Here is a 22,062-nt window from a genome sequence, read left to right as displayed (position 1 = left end):
AGGCTAATTATGGATTCTCTCCCCTTTCATCTCCACCACCAGGACGTCTCTTTTTCTCTTTCCCTTCACACTCACTGAAGACATTTCATGGCTGAGTGTGGAATCTCGTGCTGCAGACGGTGTGAGGTTCACATACGACACACGTTATCTCGTCCCCCAGTGCTTCTTTGCCGCTGATAGGCGCCTTGACAGCGGTCTCAAAAAATGTATTAAGATCAATGCATAGCTTCGCTCTGCGACAGCTGTGATAAGGATAAATATTTCATGTTTTCTGGCACTGCGCGCTATGAACGTGCCTTTTTTGGCAAACAGAATTTGCAAGGAAAGTGAGTGAAGGGGAATCAGAGTTAAGGGAGGGGAGCGAATGAAAGATTGAGACAGGAAGTGAAGGAGAAATGTGATAAACAAAAGTGACAGTGAATGACAGAACAGGATGAAAATTTACGCCAATTTACATACAGAGCACGTGTGAATTTATACAACAAGTGACTTTATACCACAGATTTTAAAATTTCCTTCAAGTGCAAAAATTTGAATGGAGCAAAGCAGATTTCACACAACTTCTAATCTGTTACCCGCTGAGCCACATTATATCATATAAAAACGTGTTTTTACGTTACATAAAAGAATGCTGGACACAAACTCTGAGCACGCTGCTGGATATTGAGTGGTTTCCTGTAAAGTAAGAAGATAATACTAAAACATAATTGATGACTTTCTCTATCATCAGCCCATCAGACCATCAGAACATTAGAACATCAGACCTCGGGGGTTTTAAGCACTTGGAGTGGATAATTGATGGGAGACAAGTATTCTACTTATTTGCTGATGAACTCCCTCAGGGACCATTAATAGGCTTGGAGTGGAACATTTTCTCAAATGGGTCTATTTCTGGTCAGTCTGACGTCTGAATACACTCACAAAAATCTTCAGCAGGAAAGTGGACAACAATTAAGAATGACAGAAGTTCATACATGATGAGTTTGTGATATCTATTCTCCCTGATTTGTTCTGAAATCAGATTTCAGTCAATCTGGCATTTAAAACAATTACAATGCATATGAAATGCTATAACTCCCTACCAGCACACACAATAATGACATAACTTTCCTCTTTATCTGGTGATTTGTTGTTGATTATCGTTGTCCTGTTTTCTACCAGCTTTAAAATAAAACAGAAGAACTAAACTTTATCTCCACAGGAACTAACGACCAGCTGCTTTGTGCTCTCCATAATCTGAACATTTAAGACACTTATTACACTTTGATAGGAGATTTGTTTCCTTTTATAAAATTGCAGCCGTTGGTTGATCTGACGGAAAAATTGTTTGCCAGTTGTTTTGAGTTATTTTGTTGTTGTTGTTGTTGTTGTTGTTGTTGTTGTTTGCCAAATGTTCATCGGTTTAAGCTTCGAATTTAAGGAGATTAGCTTCTTATCTTTGTCTTAGACAACAGTTGGTCGGTAAAAATAGATTTAAAGATACTTGCATGTAAAGTATATATATCACTAAGAAATAAATAGGTAATATTTGTTGGAAGTTTTACAGTACACATTGTTATTCACTGTTTTTCTATAATCCTGTTTAGTTTTTCAAATTTCTTTCTCTGCTCTGTTTGGCTGGGAGTAGCATCCACATTTCATCTCTCAGACTATTAGTGGAGGAAATGCAGGAATATTACAAAGTCAAGGCAGGATGAGATGGGAAAATAAAAAGCAATACTAACCTCTGGCATCGAAGAACTCCTCATCTGAGCTGTCAACTGATTCCTGCGCGATATTCTGCAGACACCAATGAGTGCCGCTGTGTTTTCGTGAGGAACCTGTAGATCAGGAGAAAAAAAAGAGAAAACCCAACTTCAGACTGTGAGAACGACAGATGGGGTCGTGCCATTAATCCCAGAAGTCAAGGACAACTCATGCGTATTCATCTTTTCCCTTTGACAACATGGTTGAATGCTATAAAGATTCAGATACAAAAGCAACCGTGAGGCCCCTTTAGTGGAGATAGACGGCCATTCAAGTGTCACAGCAGGCGAAAAGACCCAAATGGACCAAAGTTTGAGCGATGTCACAGCACACAAGTGTGTCAGCATGGAAGCCAGGCAGTGTTATTTATGACCTTTTCGTTACAAGAGGAGGGATGAGGAGGGATTTAGAGCCCTTTCCATTTGTTCAGTCGTCACTCAAGTACCAAATATAAGATGACTGCAAACACATGAGAACAAGGATTTCCTAATAAAACTTCTCTCTTCTCAAAAATTCTCTGAGACAGAGTTAGTCGATTCTATTGAAGACCCAATCAATAAACTCAACAAAAGAATGCACTTTACTTTGAAACAAAACTAATTACAACTTGCAGGCCCTTGTTTCAAGTTCACCACAGCAGAACTGGGCCAAAGTTCAAATGCTGTTCATTTAAAGTTATTTAATCTTTGCCTGATGCCATCTTCCTCTTTGGGACAGTGATTTGATAAGCCTTGAGGCATTCATCTCATCCCAGCACGACTGCACTCGGATGATGGAGCTGTAATGAAACACGTTTCCCTCCTAACCTAAGGGTCAAATCTAGTAGCATCACTTTCCTTTCACCGACAGGTCCAACACATCCTTCCTGACATTGCAGCAAAGACGTAATGTGACTGGGAGTCATGCTACCTGTACAGTGATTCTTTAAATGTTTCATTAAAAAGGCATAAGACCAAGATAAATGGTAAAAATTGCAACATTGTACCTATTTCCAAATAAATAATGGCAACACTCAAAATTTGCTAAACGAGCTGAGATGGAATAATTAGATTTCACGACATTTTCCTAGTTGCAAGCGATACAAGACAGAGCACAGGCTTTCAAAACAAACTGCATAATACAGAGACATATTTTCAAATTACAACGCATTAGTGTGCCTTTAACTATTTACTCTGTGCTGGGATATTGAAACGTTTTCAACCATAATGTATTAATTGCATTTGTATTATTCTCACACAACATTGTTCCATCTCAGTCCATTTCTAAGGTGGAGGAAAAACAAGCAGAAACACTATAAAAAGCCTGAGAATAGTTTTATGTTACCGCCAGGAGACTGTAAGGAAACTGTGATATCCTCCCCCTATTAAGGCTGCAACATTGTTAATATGTCTTTTAAGAGACATTTTCAGCATCTAAGTAAATGTTTTCTAAATATTTTGATCCACACTAGGAATTTTATCCAACCCATGAGCTGGTTTCTGGTTGCATTGACAATTATAACTATCCTCAGAATGACCCAGCAGTCTTGGCTTTCTGAAAAGGACAAATCTTGACATCCTGGGCACAAACAGTCAACCCACATGCCCGTCAGCAAATCATTCTCTGGGAGCGGCAGGATCCCAGAACCACAACAGAGCCTTCAAGCCAGTCATCCAGATCTGTACTGGAAGATGAATGAGAAGGCTCAAGGAGGGATTAGTTCAATCTTTGAGTGAGCATTTATTTTGCATCAACATTCAGAGCAGCAGCACAGCCCTCCCTATACATACAGGCCGAATACAGGCCTCGAGGTCCTGAGTAATAATTTGTTTCAGCTACGGTCGGGCGGGCGGCTCAACAGATACATACCAAGACAATATTACTAAACTATATCATTCTCCGTTTACGGAAAGAAAAAAAAAAAAAAGCAATTATTGCACTAAACATCAACATGATTACTATTTTCAGAAAAACATTTCTCTCTTACATGAAGGAAATATGTGTCCTCCCACCTGAAAAAGACACATGTATAGATACATCTGAATTCAGCAGTGCTTAGAGTGCTATCAACAACAGACAGCTGGTGTGCCTGCCTGTGGGATTTCCCCAACATCTCATTTATGTTTCATGCTTTGGGACAGATGTTAATACACACAGCGCAAAATACAGGATGAGGCGGATGAGAATCTCTGGTCTTCCCCTCTCGCCGCGGTTAAGTATCTGACAGAGGGCTTGACATGGAAAATAATACGGGCCAGTAATTTTATTAATATTTATGTTAGCGAGTGTATCAGTTGTTATCAGAAAATCATTCAGTATTACAATCTGAATTTTTACAGTGACTAGAAGTTATGAGGAGATGACTGATGTTTATAACATAAATGCATCTAATCAACTGGACAACCATATTAATTGCAAGAGTAACAAGACTAATTGAAAGCAAAAATATGAACAAGCTTATGATTTTAAATGTGGGCTTTTAATATGAAACAGACACAGGAAGTCACAGCACCTAATACTTTTAACATAACCTGGAACCAAATAATGTAGTATGACTGGTGATGTAACTGGTTACTAGTATTGCATGAAATACTGCTGGCCTTGTAAAAAAAAGATGAGCTGCAGCAGTAAGTAGTGAGCTGGGTCATATTTAACACTCTGAACTGAAAGGTTTAAACAAAAACCTATAGGCTTGTGTGATTGCAAATTTCTGCCTCTGTCACTCTCCTCTGTGCACTCTAATTTGCTGTCCAAGTATGTGAAGGAGCCATCCTCACGAGGCACACGGATAGGCGGATAAGCGGAGGTGTTCATGTGTGCCATGATGGTGAAAGCTCCCGAGGGCGCAGAGAGCACATGCGGAGAGTGATGAGGAGCTGACGGGTTGAACAGCGGCCCAGCAAAGGAAAGGGACTCGTATGAATAAAAACAAAAACGACAACGTACGATCAAGCTATGCCGAGTCACCTGCCGCCCAAAACAACTGCCAGCTCTCTATCATGGGATTAGATTTCTTGAGTGCACTTGATACACTGTCAGTCACTTTATGAGACTCCGAGTGTTCCTAAAGTGCTGGTTTTTTTTATTGAAGAGATCTACTGCAGGAACAGACCGTTCCACTGTGTAGTCTGTGGATGTTACAGCGTTCACTTTAGTCCTGGAACTGTGCATGCACTTTGGATGTCTCATACAGTTTAGGAAATCTAACCAATTTCTAAGGTGACTGAAGCCTCGCACTGATGTGCCTGTCACCACGCACTGCCTTCCCCACTGGGTAATGGAAATGATTGCTGTAGCTCCCAGCAGAGCCCTTTCTGTACACTATATCCCAACAGGCTTTGAGTGAATGCTTGAATGAACCACAGATTATGATCAAGCAAACAGCCAGTGTGCAAATCTGAGCATGATGCCCGTGGAAACCAAGATTGGTAGGTATTGGGCAGCAATATTTTTCATGAGACGGTTTCCTTTACTTTCTCATTGCTAGCCAGTAACTGCAAGTTGGCATTTTGATTTGGGTTGCTGAGAAGTCGAGGAGGGTGAGAGAGTCCCCGCTCCTATGTATCTCACTTCTTATGAGAAAAAGGATTATGGTTGTTTCACTAAGTAGAATATTGGAAATCAGTATTGCTGTAACTGGATTGTTGTCCCAAGCCCCAAAGGTGTTTAATAATTAACCACAACACTAAAAATTTAACTTGTCTCATAAAATTCAAAGTCAATACATTTTCTCAAAGGTTATCTCAATGTTGTTAGCTAAATTCACTCCTTCTTATTAGTTTTCTGGCGGTCTATCTGAAAATAATTTTGTCAGTATCTAGAAAATAAGCCTCAAAAAGACGTGTTTTTGGCAGCGTGTCTGTTTGATTGACAGGCCTGTGGTGCGTCAGGTTACAGCTATCAGTGGGCGGGACTTAGTATCGCTGGGTTTCCAAACAGATCAAGTCAGATCCACCGCTCGCTCCCCCTGAGCTTGTCCAAATATGGTCACTTCCTGCTCCAAACTAGCAAGATGGTGCCGGCCAAAAGTCTGAGCTCCAGCCTTCATAACAGGCGTTCACAAACCAACAGGTGATGTCACTGTTAGGTGGCGCGTCCTCACAAATCACAGCGAACAACAGACTTTGGCTGGCTTAAGGCACATTTGTTCATTTCTATACGCACTTACATATAACTGCACGTAAAGACCAACCGTTTCCCCTTAAAATTACATTCCTATACAACTAAATTGCAACAACAAATGTTTTCTAACAGAGACATAGTTGTGCCTTTACGCTTCAAGCCCACTAACACTCTAAGGTGAAAGCTTTCCCACCCTAAGGACAAATTCCTCAGGCAAAAGTGGAGCAATGTAGTGTTCAATGCAACAGAAATGCTCAGACTTGTTCATTGGGGAAACAAAGCAACCGCTTCAGAAGTGCATAGCACGACAGAGTAGAGCCAAATCCTCAGGACAGGACTCAGCAGTCCGCCTTCATTTGGAGGACAAGGGACACTGATTTGAGGACAGTATTGTACTAATTTCGGCCAGGAAGAACCGTTGGTTTGAAAGAAACCTTCTACGTGAAACTAGAACGACCATTAAAAAGAAGAGGTGGTCTACAACACCACTTATCAGCCACAAACAATGCACTCTTCAGATCCCTTCCCAGGAAGCTAACAACCATTCACTCCATGACTCGGGAACCCTGAGAGCTCACATGATGGATGGGCGGGTCAAAGACCAAAGAACCATTCACACCGCGACCAGTCTGACTCAAATGGCTCACAGGATAGCCAGGTGTGTCTCATATCACATGTGACTTCAACGCGATTCTGAAGGTTTTAACAACCCAACACGAGGCTGAAACCTGGGGCTTCCCTCAAGTCCGTTAGAAGAAGAAACATTTTGGATGAGAGGTGGAGCATCCTCAATAACCTCAAGTAAGTCCAGTTGCCTTTAGATAACACGTACATAGTTGGGACTGGATTATGTTTTCTATCAACATTATGAGGAAACATCGTGATTTCACGATTGGTTTCTGTAAATGGGCAAATGCGTTGATACTTAAATGTTATATCATGTTATGTCAACTTTTTATTGTAATGGTAAGGAACTTACAGTACTTGGCTAAGGTTAATGAAAGACTGTAGTCTGGTTCGATACAGAAAAGTCCACAACTACTTCAGCTAAAGTATATTTTTTTGACATTTAATATAAACACTAATGTTTCCCTAACCTTAAGTATTTTTTAAACCCTGGTGTGAAAGTTGTGTGCCTTGTTCACTCCTCCTCCACACAAACCACATCCTGCCAACTCCCGTGCAGTTCATAAATGTGTCGCTTCATTCGTTTCCCCTTAATAAAATCCAGCCACCAGATTATATTACATAACTGGAAACACGGTTGCAAAGACAAATACAAGCACACAAGCATGTTTTGAAAATGTCTCAATTTCTCTGAGACTCAATTCTCAGTTTGTATATTGTGCCATGGAAGTATTTTGTGATACATTAGTAGATCAATCAAGAGTTAAAAAAAAAGTATTAGCATAATATTGTGGAGTTGTATAGGAATAAACAGTTTACAAACAACTGTCACCCTGAAAAAACAATAAAAAGGCAATCTCTAGTTCATCGGTTACTCTGATCAAATTGCCTTTGTCTGCAAGATTAAAGGATAACAAACCAAAGCAGCTTGTCCTTTGAAATTGAACAGTCAACTTATGGAAACTAACAAGAAGAGAGGAGCTCAGCACTTCACTGGACTGTGTTCAAAGGGAACCTAGTATCTAAAAAGCTTTACTCCAGAGCAGGAACACAGCAACGCAAGGTGGCTTGTGATTCATCCCGTCCTTCTTTCATCTCTTTCTTTCCAGTATCCCCTTGCAACTGCGTCTTCACAGAAGCCGGCAGCGGGCTGAAACGGTGCCCTGACAGCATCTATTACTGGAGCCGCTCCATTGCAACCACCCGTCATACCCCCCCCACCACCCACCCAATCATCATCATACAAGTATGATTATCTAGCTTTGCTACACATATGTTGTGGCAGTCCTGCATGTGTAAAGAGGTCATACTGATATTTAAAAATCGGTTACGCCTTCTTCTTTCTATCTGACCGGCAGTGGAGCGGCAATTTAAAGTGGAACTGTGTAAAATTGGGTTATTTGTTAGGCATGAGACGAGTACTCGGCTGAAACGAGTATCCGGTACGGATGATATACTTTTGATGAGCACGAGTATCATCTAAGTAGATGTGACAATACTTGTGTTGATGAAGGCTTCTGACAGACACCAGTTGTGTGCACACGCGGGGGCCAGCTGCACACAGAGCCCCGGTTCCTCGTTCTCTGTTGCAGTTCGAGACTCACTGACCATGCTGTCGGTGGAAAAGAAGCTGGTGACGGAGATGACAGACTTTACCCGGAGAGTCATTGAGAAGTTTGCGGGCTCGAAGGAGAGAAGTAGTGCTACTGGCTAGTGTTGAGGTAACATTAGTGTGTCTTAGTTTTTTTTTTGGCTTAGCTGAAGTCTGGCTTCAGGGGCACACAAAAAACTAAGCAACTAATTTCATGCTCTAAGTGAGCCGTCATTCACCGGCATGCTGTGCTGGCACTTCCACGTTTTGGTGTACTGTGACCTTTTTAAGCACACTAACACTTCTCAGAAGCTACCAGGAACTTTATTTTCTCCCTCTCTCACCTGCCTGCTTGTTTTTTTTGTGTGTTTTTTTTTTTTATCTTTCAGCGGCTCATATGGCTTACATTAATCTTCTAATAATGTTCTTTTGTCTCTAAAGGGACACGAAGAGAACTCACAGAGTCAAACAACAATACAGCAAGGCTTCCCGAGTGAAATCCCCCCCCCAAAGGACGAAATGAAGGCTGGGAGCAGTAGGCTAACGTTAGCACCACTGCAGGAAGCAAAGAGCCTGCTGATGTAACGTCAGCATGAGCTAAAACAACTGCAGCTACAATTCAGTTTAACCCCAGAAGATACTGCTGTATAGCAAATTAACAAAAGGTTTAACTTGTGTTCAACTAAGTATGAAAACATCTTTTATCCTGCATGACTCACATGTATGATTTTCAGATTGGGAGTCAATCTCTCTCTCTGACTCAGGCTATTCCATTTAAACAAACTGTATAATTGATTAATCTATAGGGTATTTTTCATCGATTGTCCGTGAGGCCTTCACATGCATGGCTGTAATATGCAGCCAATCTTTCTGCTTAAAAGAAGCTGTTGAAGACACAGTAAAATTATACATTCAGGATGGCAACCCTAATAAAGAAATAAGAAATAGGTCAGGTGCAGCTCCTGAAAAGTTTATAATGAAACACATTCATCTTTCTGTCTTCCCTATCACATAAGTGCCCCAACATCTCTTCCAGAAATTATAGTTAGAAGACAACATCTACCCTCAGACAGCACAGCTGTTCCAGCTGTGGAGGGAAGGAGTGAGAAAAGTACCTCATGTAACCTCACCCTCCAATTTAAACTGAACTATTTGCTACATTGTTGAATATTATGAAATATCAAAAATAAAAGTAACAATAAAACATTGAATAAAGAAAAAAAATGCAGGTAAAGTGCAGATTCAGAGGTTATTTGAAGGACAGCAAATTATTATTTTTTTGGAAATTCAGCTCTGTTATCCAAAGCTCGTTGAACGAGGTATAGATTTGAAATCGCCATTAATCGTACAAAGTATTTAATCTGTACATCATTAACTGCTACAGTTTCTGAAGGGAACGGTATAGATTTCTCATATAATCTGGGGTTATAGCATGCGCCCGACTGGAATTACAGCTGACTCGTCTTGCAGCAGAATACCTTTATTTCCACAAATCTTACAGGATGTATGCATGAGAATTTCCCTCAAAATCGTACTTAGATCTCAAAGCGGCATAACAAGAGTGAAAAGTGTGGCAATTACTGAAACAAAGTGGATTTGAATCCTCTGGAGTGGAAATATCAAACTCGAGCTCTGCCTACAAAATTTACAACAGCACAGTGGTGTTACACTAAAAGGATCATCTGGTGGTATTCAGTGTCAACAAATAATTACTGCTTACTGAAACAATCTCACTTTTCTACCCAAAATGGTCATGCTCTCCAGGCTTTCCCATTTTAGAAGGGTTTTGTTCACACCTTAAGTGATCCATTGCAGTCACTGCTGGTTTCACACTAAAACTATAGCTGTAGAAAAGATGTCACATGGGAAAACAAGTATTTCTTATCCTGCATTATTCTAAAAGGCCCAACATGTGAAAATCCAATCCCAATCCTCTCTGGTGGTTATGAAAAACGTAGACAACTCACAGAGAAGAAGTTACATATAAGCATTAGAGCATTGTATCTGGACTGCCTTGAGAAACTGCAATAGGCAGCCACAGCCAGAAGAGTCACTGTTCACAACATGAGCCAAGTATGCATTTGCATTCAATCCTCTGCAGTGCTTGGCTACATCACCTTTTAGAAGCAAGCCCTTTGTGGAGAATGTCCTTAAAAGAAAAAAAGTTGTTTGGTTACTTGCCGAAAATGATCTGGTGCTAATATTTTCCCAAATCTTTCGCCAATATCGATATAGGCCAAACATTTTCTACCTAACTGCAGATACCACAAAGTCTCTCTTGTAATGAACTTAAGATACAATATATCTTTTTATTGTTGTATTGTTCTGTGGTATGATGACGTTACTATGCTTAGTGCCCTGAAATGACTTGTGCAGTGATTTGGCATTATATGAATACAATTGAATTCAATCTTTTTGCCTCCTCTTACCGTGATGGCAGATGCATAAAATACAATGCTTTTCAAACTCCACACATTCAGCAAGGAATGGGAAAATTGCTTCCACTGAGGTTAAAAAAAAAAACATGCTAAATAGATTTTTATGAAACCTTTTCTTTAAAAAAAAAAAACAAGAAAAAAACCTGTAACATTTGTCCCACTTAAACCGGTTTAGAAGATGCTCTCCCTGTGACAATCATTGCAAATAGCAAAATAAGAAGAAAAAAAAATCCACATTTCAGACATGTTGCATCCTTTTTGCTGATGACATCATGCTGTGCACTCTCGCATCAGTAACCTGGCATCAAACATTTAGTCAGTAAAAGCATCTGCCTATTATATCAGAAATGTTCCCTTCAGGCTGATGCAGATTTTTTTTTTTTTTGCCCATGCAGGGTGTTTAAAAAACAAAAAACAAACAAAACAAAAAACACCCTGCATGGGCAAAAGCAGCAGAGTTGAGTTCATCACATTAAGTGTAAAAATAGCCAATAATCAGGCCATAATGTATCTTTAGAACAGTCCACCTTTACCAACTCAGTCCTCCTGCCATGAGGTTAATAAAGTGGAAGGGAGCTTCAAGAAGGGACTCTAAGTGCTGTGAATTTTGAAAATAATGAGGTAGCCTTCAGCATTGAAGATGGCCCTATAAGACGAATCTCTCTTCATCAGAGACCTAATCTGCTTTTGATCAGTTGCGACCCATCCTAAAGGAGTTTCTTCTCACCAGAGTTTTATCTCTCAGTGCCCTCGTTCGTCTCCAACCCAGATGTTCTGTCAGCCATAGTGTCAATCTCCTCATCTCATAATTAGCAGAATTTAATATTCAAGGAACTCTGCACAACTAATGGCACCCAAAAGAGCTACCGGGTGTGATTGGCAATGCAGAGAGGAAGGGCTGGAGAGCTCTTTGATGGTGCCAACAACTCCTGAGTGAATATTGGACAAGCCACAGCATCAGAGTGTGATATCTACAGTGTCAAGAGGAAATCCAATTATGTTTTTCCTCAGCACACGGAGAAAGGGGAGGAAATGAGGAGCGTCTCTCATTTCAACATGCATGCCACAGTAAAGATGAAAATCACATGGAGCTGACGAGATGTAATGCTGTACAGCAGGGGACTCCAACCGGTAGATCGCGATCTCCCCAACAGATCAAAGGAGCTCAGAGGGAAAAGGTTGGGGACCCCTGCTATACAGAAATCCACCGAAAAGGAAAAAAAGACTAACTCTGTCTGCTGAGTCATTTTATGTCCTGCCTCAGTGAACATCCCATCATAAACAGTCTGTCTGGCTCTCTGTGAGCTGGAAATAGCTATTTATAGTCTGCTCTCTAATTGAATTAAACCTCATTTATGCACACAGTTAAAATCAATCCCTACAGTCAGTGAGAGACATAGAGGACATTGATCGCTCCAAAAAAAGTTTTTAGTCGGTCACCTTCCTGGATGCCGTTTATCTCAATGGCACTTTTGCAGATCAGAACTTGCATGGACTGTTAATGGACTGCTACACTAAAACTGGGAGATAATTATCATTGCAAAGGCCTGTTCATCTGTGCAACATTGAGCACATATTGTATATGTATATTAGGTCCAGCGCTTTATGGTATTATGTTTATAAACTGGCTAAACAATCTTTTGCGAATGAAAAACAGACTATGGTCTGCTTGAGTCGTGTTTACCATTATTTACATTTTGTCCAGTTAGGAGCAGCAGAAACAAGCCATGAACACAACATTGACACTAGCAAATAATCACCTTTTAAGTTAATATGGCAAACTTGTTTGCAAAAGGTTGCTTACTCACAGATTCAACAGTTCAACATAAAATTGCAGCTGTTTATCCAATTTTTAGCTCCGCTTTTGGTCTCTACCATCTCCTGAGAAAAATATCCGTTTGTCAACTGCTAAAAGTTTCACGATGTTCACCAGCTAGCAGTTACCTTTTCATTTTGATGTTAGGCCGGTACCCTGGCTCCACCAGACTACTGCTCGCATCTTAAAATTTTTATGTCTGTGATTGTAGTCTGGAAACCCTGTTGGCATCGAGGTTCAGTCAGCCTCTCTGAAGGGTGGCCCAATCAGCGACCGGTGGGGCTGGCTAAGTGTGAAGTTATAGTCATGCAATGGTAAGAGTCTTGGTGTATGCCGATTTGTTAAAGGCTGCACCAATATTTTCAAAATTAACCTGAGCCCCAGTAGGATGTAACAACTGGAAATAATTCCCTGTACAGATTTATCAGAGTGATTGACAATTCAATGAGGCCCCTCTGACAGGGACTTCAATCACGGAGCAAATGGAAATGACCTGAAATCCAAAGTGGTATGAACTTACTTAAAACATGTGCTCCCAATAGAAGGACTCACTGTTTTAAAGTAAGTGCTTTTGCTAATAGTTAAGCATTAGAGCTGTGCAATTAAAAAGCCTGGAGTTGAAGAGTTAGAAATCTAAAGTACTTCACCAAAGACAAAATAGAAAACGTCTACCGTCTTCCCCGGGGTCACATCAAGACTGTGAAAACGACATGTGGACTGGTCCCGGACCCGGCTCAAGGTGAGCGGGTCCCCCCGTCACCTCCTGGTCTCTGACCTCGAGTAGCAGTGACCCAGCTGCTGTGTGCTTTATGAATGTCTGCTCCCTGACACAAGCCCACTGTGCCTATCCATGATAAACAGCTATTAAATTCAAATTAACAGTGTTTTGTATGAAGAAATTAAATAACAGAGGTTTCAGAATTCAGGGAACACTGTGGTGCTGTTTGTTAAACAGGCTGTCTGGGACCGTTTGCTATTACAACGACACTCCACACAACATGTGAAGTATGTGACGTATCTTAAACTGAGAAATGAGTGGTGGGTTTGGGGAATCACTGAGTGTCAAATTAAATCCTTTCTGCAGAAAATGTGTCCTTATGAAGAAACAACAGAGAGAGAAAGAGAGAGTGAAGCCTAAGGAAAGAGAGAGAGACTGTTCATCAGCATCCCTCAGTTCTATTTTTAGCTTGACGCTGAATCTCTGCAAAACAGCAGGTAGACTACCCATTAATTTTATTTGGACAGCAATTGAAAAAAGCCCTGCAGACTGATCCAGTTTCATCAACTATATGAGAAATACAAAATGCTCAGAGGCGCTATACCTCACGCTGAGGCCTGAAATGGTGAGTGAAGCCGAAGAGAGGGCAAACAGAAGGGATCAATTAGACGCCGGAAGTAGGTAGGTAGGTAGGTAGGTATTTACTTTATTAATCCCCGAGGGGAAATTTTTTGTGTGTGTGTGTGTGTGTGTGTGTGTGTGTGTGTGTGTGTGTGTGTGTGTGTGTGTGTGTGTGTGTGTGTGTGTGTGTGTGTGTGTGTGTGTGTGTGTGTGTGTGTGTGTGTGTGTGTGTGTGTGGAGGGAGGGGGGCAAAGAGGACCGAGAGTGATTAGAAAAGCAAAACTTCTTAAGAGGGATGGTACCGAAGTACCTGCCTGCCGCCGAGCCGCAACTCACACGGTGGGGGGGATGGGCGGCCTCAAGGATACAGAAACAGGTGTGTAACTGAAGAATTTATGCTTTGAAATCCCCAAACCAGCTGGTTGAAATGTGGATTAAAAGATGCTAAACCCTCAACTGTTATGTGGTGTTTTTCAGTAATTAATGAAAAGACTGGGATGTTTGCAGGGATATAATAAATACCAGAATAAAACACGACTTCAAAAGAGCAGCTGTATTTCAGAGGACCACCAGAGTCATGAGAATGACTGATCTGATTGGAAACCCGAAGATAGTACGTCCCGCCCACTGATAGCTGTAACCTGACTGCACCACAGGCCTGTCAATCAAACAGACACACCCCCAAAAACACAGCTTTTTGGAAGCTTGTTTTCTAATTAATGAGGGGATTATTTTCCACCAGAAAACTAATAAGAAGGAGTGACTTTAGTTAACAACACCAAGCTGGTATTGCAGCACACTTCCACACCTGTCTCATTTTTCAAACCTGGAAGTTACATCCACTTTTATATACAGTGGTATGACCCGAGTGGAAGAAGGTCATGTGATGGAGGTCATGTTACAAAGTACACAGAGTGATTCAATCCCCAAAGGGAGAGTGTTGGGGGAGGTTGGATAGAACAAACACCAAACTTTCAGCCAGATGACCGATGTTTAAGTCCATGTGGCAACAATGTGGATTACTTTTTAAATAATGGAAAGTGCGTACATGATGCATGAATATTCCTTCAATTGTGAGTCACACCTGCATTATTTTTAAGACTGAAGCTTCACCCAGCAGAGCTTTCATATTTCCTAAATCCATACTATTCTGCTCAAATTATCATTCAGAATTTAGATGATTAAAACTGAGTCTCTTCCGTTTGGATAGACAGTCGGTGAATCTGGGCATGAGGCCTTGCGTCTGCCGAAGCTTAAAGTAGGGAGTGCAAACTGAAAAGCTTCGATCATAAACACCGGCTGTCTCACTTAAATGATGCAATATTGAGCATGTCCGTATTATCCTTGACTTTTATCTCGGGGTCTCTATACTAGATTATAAAGCAGATTTTGCTCTCAAGTCAGTCAAGGGAGAAAGTTTAAATGACAATTGAAAAGTGCAGATTCCCCTGAAGCGCTCCTTTAATTGAAAATGACGACGATAAGAGCTACGTACATTTGTGAAAGTTATGATGTCGGTACTGGCTGTGAAGGCAGGACTTTGAAGAAGAATGCTTTTACAAGAAATTCTCTACTTCACAATATATTCTGAGAACTGCAGGTCAAGCAATATCCAATGAAAGCAGGTACGCTGCATGCTTGATATATGACTGTACTAACAATAACCCCACACAGCCTGCACACCATCCACCTGCCACCGGCTTGCTGGAGCGTCGCGGGGTTCACATGATGTTATGCAGCTCGGCTGAAGTAAATATGAGACCTCACAGTTTCCGTTCACGAGTGAATTTTAGGGTGAGGCTCAAAGCAATATAATTAAGATTAACTGGAGAAGACATGCAGCTGCAGCTGCTGTGATGAAAAGAAAAATTATGTTTCACGCATCCAAAGAAGCTAATTTGTCTTCTGAGACAGTCGACTGAAAATAGGATTATTTGCTTGATTTCTGGAGTACACAGACTCTCTCTGACCTCAGAGGCTGCACCTGACTCTTTTATCTACATTTTGATTTGCACAAAATCGGCCCACAAATAATGATGTGGGGAAATAAATTCTACTGTGACCCAAATATATCCTCGCCTCAGAATACAAATGAGAAGGATCTTTTTCTTGATTGCCTTTCATATGGCTTCATACTGAATCTGCTCATTACTTGTATTCAAAATTGTTGTGACATTTCCAAAAAAAAATCTATTTACACTGCATCTCTAGAACATTGTTGAATTCTCAATGGGCAGTATGTTTTTCTTTTAAAGAGGGTCAAAGTTGATGGAGCAGAGATATGATATTTTTATTATTCCAATTGACGTGATTTTTTTTTTTTTTTTGCAGCCTTTCTGATTTCAAGCAGGTCCCTCAGGAGCCACAAAAGGCTTTGTATATATATAATTTTCCCTCTAGACTTGTAAAAAGAAATTGGTGGAGTTTCCCCTTAGGAATATTCTGCCCGTTAACTTCGGGAAAGGTGCAGCCGTAAAAACACGGTGTCTTTAGTTGTAATAATTTACTCAATTAAAGAAGTAGCTGCAATGACGTACGGAAACTAGCAAGCAGTGTTGCAGCAAGTTCTTCCTGAATTTAAATGGTTAATGCGACTCCTGATCTCAGCCTGACACTTTGTTTGAATCAGCTTGTTGACTATATTGGTGTTATCTTAGAGATGCTCCCTCTTTGAATGTCACTGCGCAATCGTATCTAGCGGGGATGTTACTTTAAATCTGAGGGAGTACAATTTCAAAGCCCAGACCACACGGACTAAAATCCACCCTCTCCTGTGACATTTTTTTGGCCTCCACTCAAGAGTATTAATGAGCTGATATTTTCATTGACACCTGCAGGAAAATTCTCCGTCCACTCTGGCTCTGTGGAAAAGGACAGAGCACTAAGCCTGAAGCTGCATGGAGATTCAGCGGCTTGTTCAAAGGCTCTTCAACAGGGCACACAACGCCACCACGCTGCAGCTGCTCTAATGTTGTACACCCACTTCATATTCTGTGACACTAACTCAATCAGGGAAATCTCATCGACAAAAACAGGAGAAATGGGACTTTTAGCATAAAAGAAAACTGCTGGAAAGAGAGCGTCGCCTTTAACACTGAAAGACCACACTTCGAACAGGTGGCATGTCTGAGTAGCACAAGAATTGCTGCAGAAATATCACAGCTTCTGTAGGTATCTGCTGCTGCTGCCTTGAATTTCTTTCACATTCTACATATTCAATTTAACAACCAAATGAGCCGCATGAAAGGCCACTGCTATTATTAGAAATTCACGCAACTCCTCAGTCCTTTTCAATTCTTTTGGGTTTACTTTGTCCTGCCTCCTCCATTTTTATGATTTATTGTTTATATTTAGAGCAGCAAAGATTACAATGTGCACTGGTGTAAGTGTTTTTTTTCACTTGCATAATTGCACCCTGAATTTCAATTGCTGTGACTAAAAATAGTGTCGTCCCCCTCACCACCACACACACACACACACACACACCTCCCATAGAGGCTAGTGTTTAGACAGGGTCACACATAGAGTGGGTAATAGGTGTGACAGCAGAGGCAGGTGACCATAAGGTTTGTCGTGGGTCACGAACACCTCACCTGATTTGCTCGGACAGTCTTTTTCATGTTTGACCCTGCAACGTCACACAATCTGACACAGACTTGTTGGAACACATGCACGGACACACACAGGACACACACACAACAGACACAGGACAGACGGGCTCTCTGACGGACTGACCGACACGAGGACAGACAGGCGGGACTGTCCTACCGGACCGGACTGTTGGACACGCACGGGTCCGTTTTGACCGTCGCACATTCCTACGGATTGCCTCCATTCATGCAGCACGCGCCGATGCGCGCCAACATCCAACAGCGAGAGACCCCGGTGTCATTCTACCTGTCCGCAGGAGACCATGAATGCGGCGTGCGGCTGCGTCCCCCTTACCTTTAACTCTCGTCTCTTTTGACATAGTGTCCTCTCCCGTGCGTCTCCGTCTCTGCAGCCACTTAGAAAAAAGCCGTCACGTTGTTCTGCGCGGCTGCGTTTCGTCGGAGAGTTAATGAACAGCAGCTCTTCCTCTGTCCCTCTCCTGACTGCCGCCGTACCTAGACGACAGTGGCAGACTGAATCAGGGACAAGGAGGCACGGGGGGCTTCAGCTGCCTTCCGGGTCTCCTCTCAATGTAGAGGGGGTAAAAAAAAAAAAAAAAAATAACGAAAAATTTACAAAAAATCGGGAGAATCCGCAGCTGTGCTCTCATTCACCTGTGCCAAGTCCCTCGGAGCATCGAACCGCCCCTGCCGCGGACATAGCTACTTTATGTGTTGTATCTGTGCAGACTTGGCTCACATGTCATGCCCACCCAGCTCTCCTCTCCGCCACCAACATCAGCCGGAGTTGCTCCAAACAAGCTCCGCTCCGCAGCTCGACTGCCTCCAGCGGTGCGCGCACGTCCGCGGCTGCGGCTGCTGAAGGGCGTCCGTCCTCTGACTTAAACACTCAGGAGGAAGTACCCTGAGATCAGATTAAAAAAAAAAAAAAAAAAAAAAAAGAAGCTGCTCCATTTTCTGCCTCATGCATCGAAAAAAAACAAAAAACAACAAGATAGGCTGGGATGTGTGTTGTCATTGGCACGTCTCATTTATTTAGTCGTTTAAATCAGTTTCATTGGATGCACGGAATCATTTACAGAAATTGCACTCATAAGAGGAGGTGTTATAGGTGCGGTTGACCTATTAGAGGATGAGGTATAAGGATGAAGAGCAGGGCAAAGAAGGGACCGAAATATCACAGGAATTACACAGAAGTCCTTCTGATCTGTCACACACTGTTATATATTTGATTTGGTTGTTGAGGGTGTGGCTGCTTACTTGTATGGAGAAGGTGAGAAAGACAGAAAGAGAAAGAAATGACACTGCAACAGGAAGGAGGGGTGAAAGCCACCACCTCTGATCTACCATCTATCGCTGAAGCAGCGGGGCAGTGACACCAGCAGAAGAGAGAATCTTTTGGGGCTTTGACAAGAAGTGTCTGAAAATAAAAAAAACCCAGCCCGTCAAAATAAAGCCCTCTTTTATTTTATTTTATTTCCGGGAATTAGAGAAATGAATCACATTCCCTCTGATTTGAATCCTTTAAATCCAGTTGTGAGATTGGGTTTAATCTGACAGATGCTTTACCTAATGGGTGCCTCTAATTCCTTCCTAAGATTATCTCAACTTGCACTGGCAATACTTGACCTGAATTGCTGTAAAATAGGTTCTCACTGTGGCTTATGGAACACATTACACCAGTGGGTGCAGAGTTCATGGTAACACCTGGTGTGTTGATGCCTCGTCTCCTCCGATCACACAAGAGATCACAGAGTCCCTTCAAGATGGTCTGTTCGTGGCGGCATTTGGCAGCCACGTGCACATAAAAGAATATTGATAGAGGAAAATGCCTTTGGCCGAACCATCACCCTGGAATCTGAGAGTCGGACACGCTACATTACTAAACTCTAATATACACCGGCAGTTTGTATTTATCATGGAAGCCAGTGACAATACACTTCTGATCCAGAACACTGATCCCACCAAGGAAAACTAATAGGAAAAAGCCTTCAGGCCAGGAAGCAAGCAAGACAGATAGTGCTGATTACAGCAAATGCCTGCAGTGACTGAATGCAAGTGAAACAAAAAAAAAGCAACTAAAGGCTAATTAAAATTGAGTGAATTTCTTTTGTAAGAAGGATTCTCTTCATGCCATCGAGGACACAACTGAAATAGCCCTGTTCTTCCCTACAGTGGAGGCTGATGTTTTCTGCCACTCTATAAGGAATAAGTTATTGGAAAAAGTCATTGTAAGAATTGCAGAAGTCTTGGAGGTGAAAATTAATTGTGACCATGACAAAGTATAGACAGACACTCGATGTAACGATGTCTACGAGGCTTTTGGAAAAAGAAGACAAGATGTGTTTCAGCCCAATGAGGCTTTCTGGGAGCAACAATAGAGGCACAAAACACAGTAGTTGCAGTCAGTGAATTTAGCACCTTAGGAGCAGAATTGTTATAATTTCCTCTGAGAAAACAATTCTGCAACATTCAAGAGTGAAAAAAAGCACAATTTACAACATAGCCGGGTCAATAAATGGTAAATAGTAAATGATCTGCATCTATATCGTGCTTTATCAACTTAGGGGAGTCAAAGCGCTTTACAGCTTCCTTCCCATTCAAATACACATTCACACACCAATTGGCAGCAGAGCTTCCATGCAAGCTCAGGAGCAACTTCAGTGTTTTGCCCAATGACACTTCAGCAAGGTTGGTGATCGAACCATCAGCCCTATATTTAATAGGCAACCAGTTCTATCATCTGAACGACAACCGCTTCAATAGTACTAAACTGTAAATATATGATTACTTATTCTAAAGTATTCCTCGGCCTGTGTCACAGCAAACTTACAAAAGGCAAGATAGCAGTCTTGCTCGTTTCCTTCACATTCAAGTACTGATGTAATAACTTTCACACAGCTACACACACACTATATCTCATCTTCTTAGTTTTCTAAGTCAAATAAAATACAGAGGACTAAAATTCATAAATTTCCCTTTGAAATGCAGCAGAGTACCAGTATAACAGATAAAAACATTGATTGTCTGCCCTACCTTGATTAGTTTCAGCTGTCCCTCATTGTCCTTCTCTCACTAAGGTATTTGGTCTGTTTTCCTCCCCTCTTTGTTCGCTCGTCTTTTTCTGCCTCAATGCTATGTAGATATGACGCTCAAGAAGTACATGGCTGATTACTATAATCTGATCAATCAAAAACCGACCATAAACATCTGAGGTTTAGATTAGTCATTTGTCTGATATTTACGGGCTCACTGTTCCATAAAGAAGTTGAGTTAATGGTGCATGTGGGGCGATAGAGGTGAAGCTGTTCCTCCTGTTGAAGCGATTTACCCTCTATGCCAGAGTCTATCCTCACCTGTACCTTATACAGTAATAAAAAAAAGTATGAAAAAAAGCTTTTGTTTCTGTAACTTCACTGTTTCCATTCTGCTGCAGACACACGTGTGTCTTGAGGTTGACAGGTAATCTTTTAGTTGACTCCCTGCTGGGATTTTGCTTCTTTACTTGTTTCAGACAATAACATCATAACCAACAGCTCGTTTTGAGATTCATTAACTAAACTATTAGAATGATGTCAATCTCCAATCTCAGCCGTTGTTTCGGTTCTCCCCTATGAAACTACTGTCGGCAGCTCGGGACCTGCCAGGTGATGGAAAAAGTGTCCCCTTGTGGGACGGACGGACGTCCCATCTCAAGTCCCATCACCTACACCTCTTCCCCAATATTAAAACGTTTCATGATAACATAATTGCAGTTCTTTAAATAGCAGTTTTGACGTTCCCACTCTGATCAATACTCTTTATGAAAATGGAATATGATCGGTGCGTTATAAGAATTTGGTTGAATTGGTCCCCTCAAATTGTACTTCTTAAAAATGCACTCGAACTGCTGACTGTTTTAATGGAGTCTTAATAGAACTTGTTTTGCCTTTCAAAACAGAAAAAACACACACAAAGCAATCCTGACTGACTCTCTCTCTCTCTCTCTCTCTCTCTCTCTCTATCTAGCTAATCCTGATGGCAAAAAGGCACAACCAAACAAACAACATCAAAAACATAACCTTCTTGACATTTCAACTCCAACAGAAAACCGCAAGAGAACCGCACAAGTCTTCACATCCATCTGATGTAAATACTGAGCTTGAAACTGACCCAAATCTCATAACATGGCCTTGATACTTGCACGAAAAAGCGCCCCCTAGCTGCATCCTGAATATATTGCAGTCATATGTGTCCTAACATTAGTTCTGATAATGAGTCAGTGCTGCCCAGTGGCATCATTTGAAAATTATAATAATGGGCAAAACATAGCTGGTTTCCCATAGTAACTAATTCTGAAAACTCAAGAGTTCTAGGTTCACCACAGTTAAGCTTACAATGATACATTATGGCATCCCATACAATGTTTTGTATTCACAAAGAAACTCATTAAATTTCACCGTTTCCTAGTTTACTGTCAACAGTCTCAGATCGACGCTAAGTGTGTTCTGCCGGCAATGAAAATATATTCTGATTTGTCTTTCAAATGTCTGCAGGGAGACACATTAAACATTTCAGAACCATAACAGTGAAACATAAATTGATTCAACAAAAAAAAAGTTTCCAATTCGCATCAAAGCGGCCTCAATTCCTTATAACAAAGTAAAGACAGCAACTCTTCCACCATCGACTTCTATTTGTCACATCGAAAAAGGGAGACATTTCGCAGTGTGCTGGAGCCCATTGAAGCCTGCATGTATTCCAACGCCCACGCAGACCCCAGCCTGAGAGAAAATAGGGGGCAGCTGATTCAG

The 22,062-nt window shown here is 41.4% G+C and overlaps 1 protein-coding gene across 4 annotated transcripts in view; it reads right to left on the bottom strand.

Moving 5' to 3' along the window:
- Window positions 1–18,160, bottom strand: part of pitpnm3 (PITPNM family member 3) — an 86,375-nt gene extending 68,215 nt beyond the window's left edge. For 2 of the 4 annotated variants that reach the window (XM_069712374.1, XM_069712375.1), the window contains exons 1-2: window positions 17,604–18,160; window positions 1,725–1,820 (exon numbers count right to left, since the gene is read on the bottom strand). In XM_069712374.1, coding sequence (XP_069568475.1) covers window positions 1,725–1,820; window positions 17,604–17,628 — 121 coding nt within the window. In that variant the 5' untranslated portion in view covers window positions 17,629–18,160. The remainder of the gene's footprint in view (window positions 1–1,724; window positions 1,821–17,603) is intronic. The other 2 variants (XM_069712372.1, XM_069712373.1) reach the window with 2 other exon arrangements.
- Window positions 18,161–22,062: the final 3,902 nt, after the last annotated feature.

Source organism: Brachyistius frenatus, unplaced genomic scaffold (genome assembly GCF_029030835.1).
Source record: "Brachyistius frenatus isolate BFR_SWC_R1_liver_20210118 unplaced genomic scaffold, ASM2903083v1 Contig_109, whole genome shotgun sequence".
Lineage (NCBI taxonomy): Eukaryota > Metazoa > Chordata > Actinopteri > Embiotocidae > Brachyistius > Brachyistius frenatus.
This window is presented reverse-complemented; position numbering and strand designations above follow the sequence as displayed.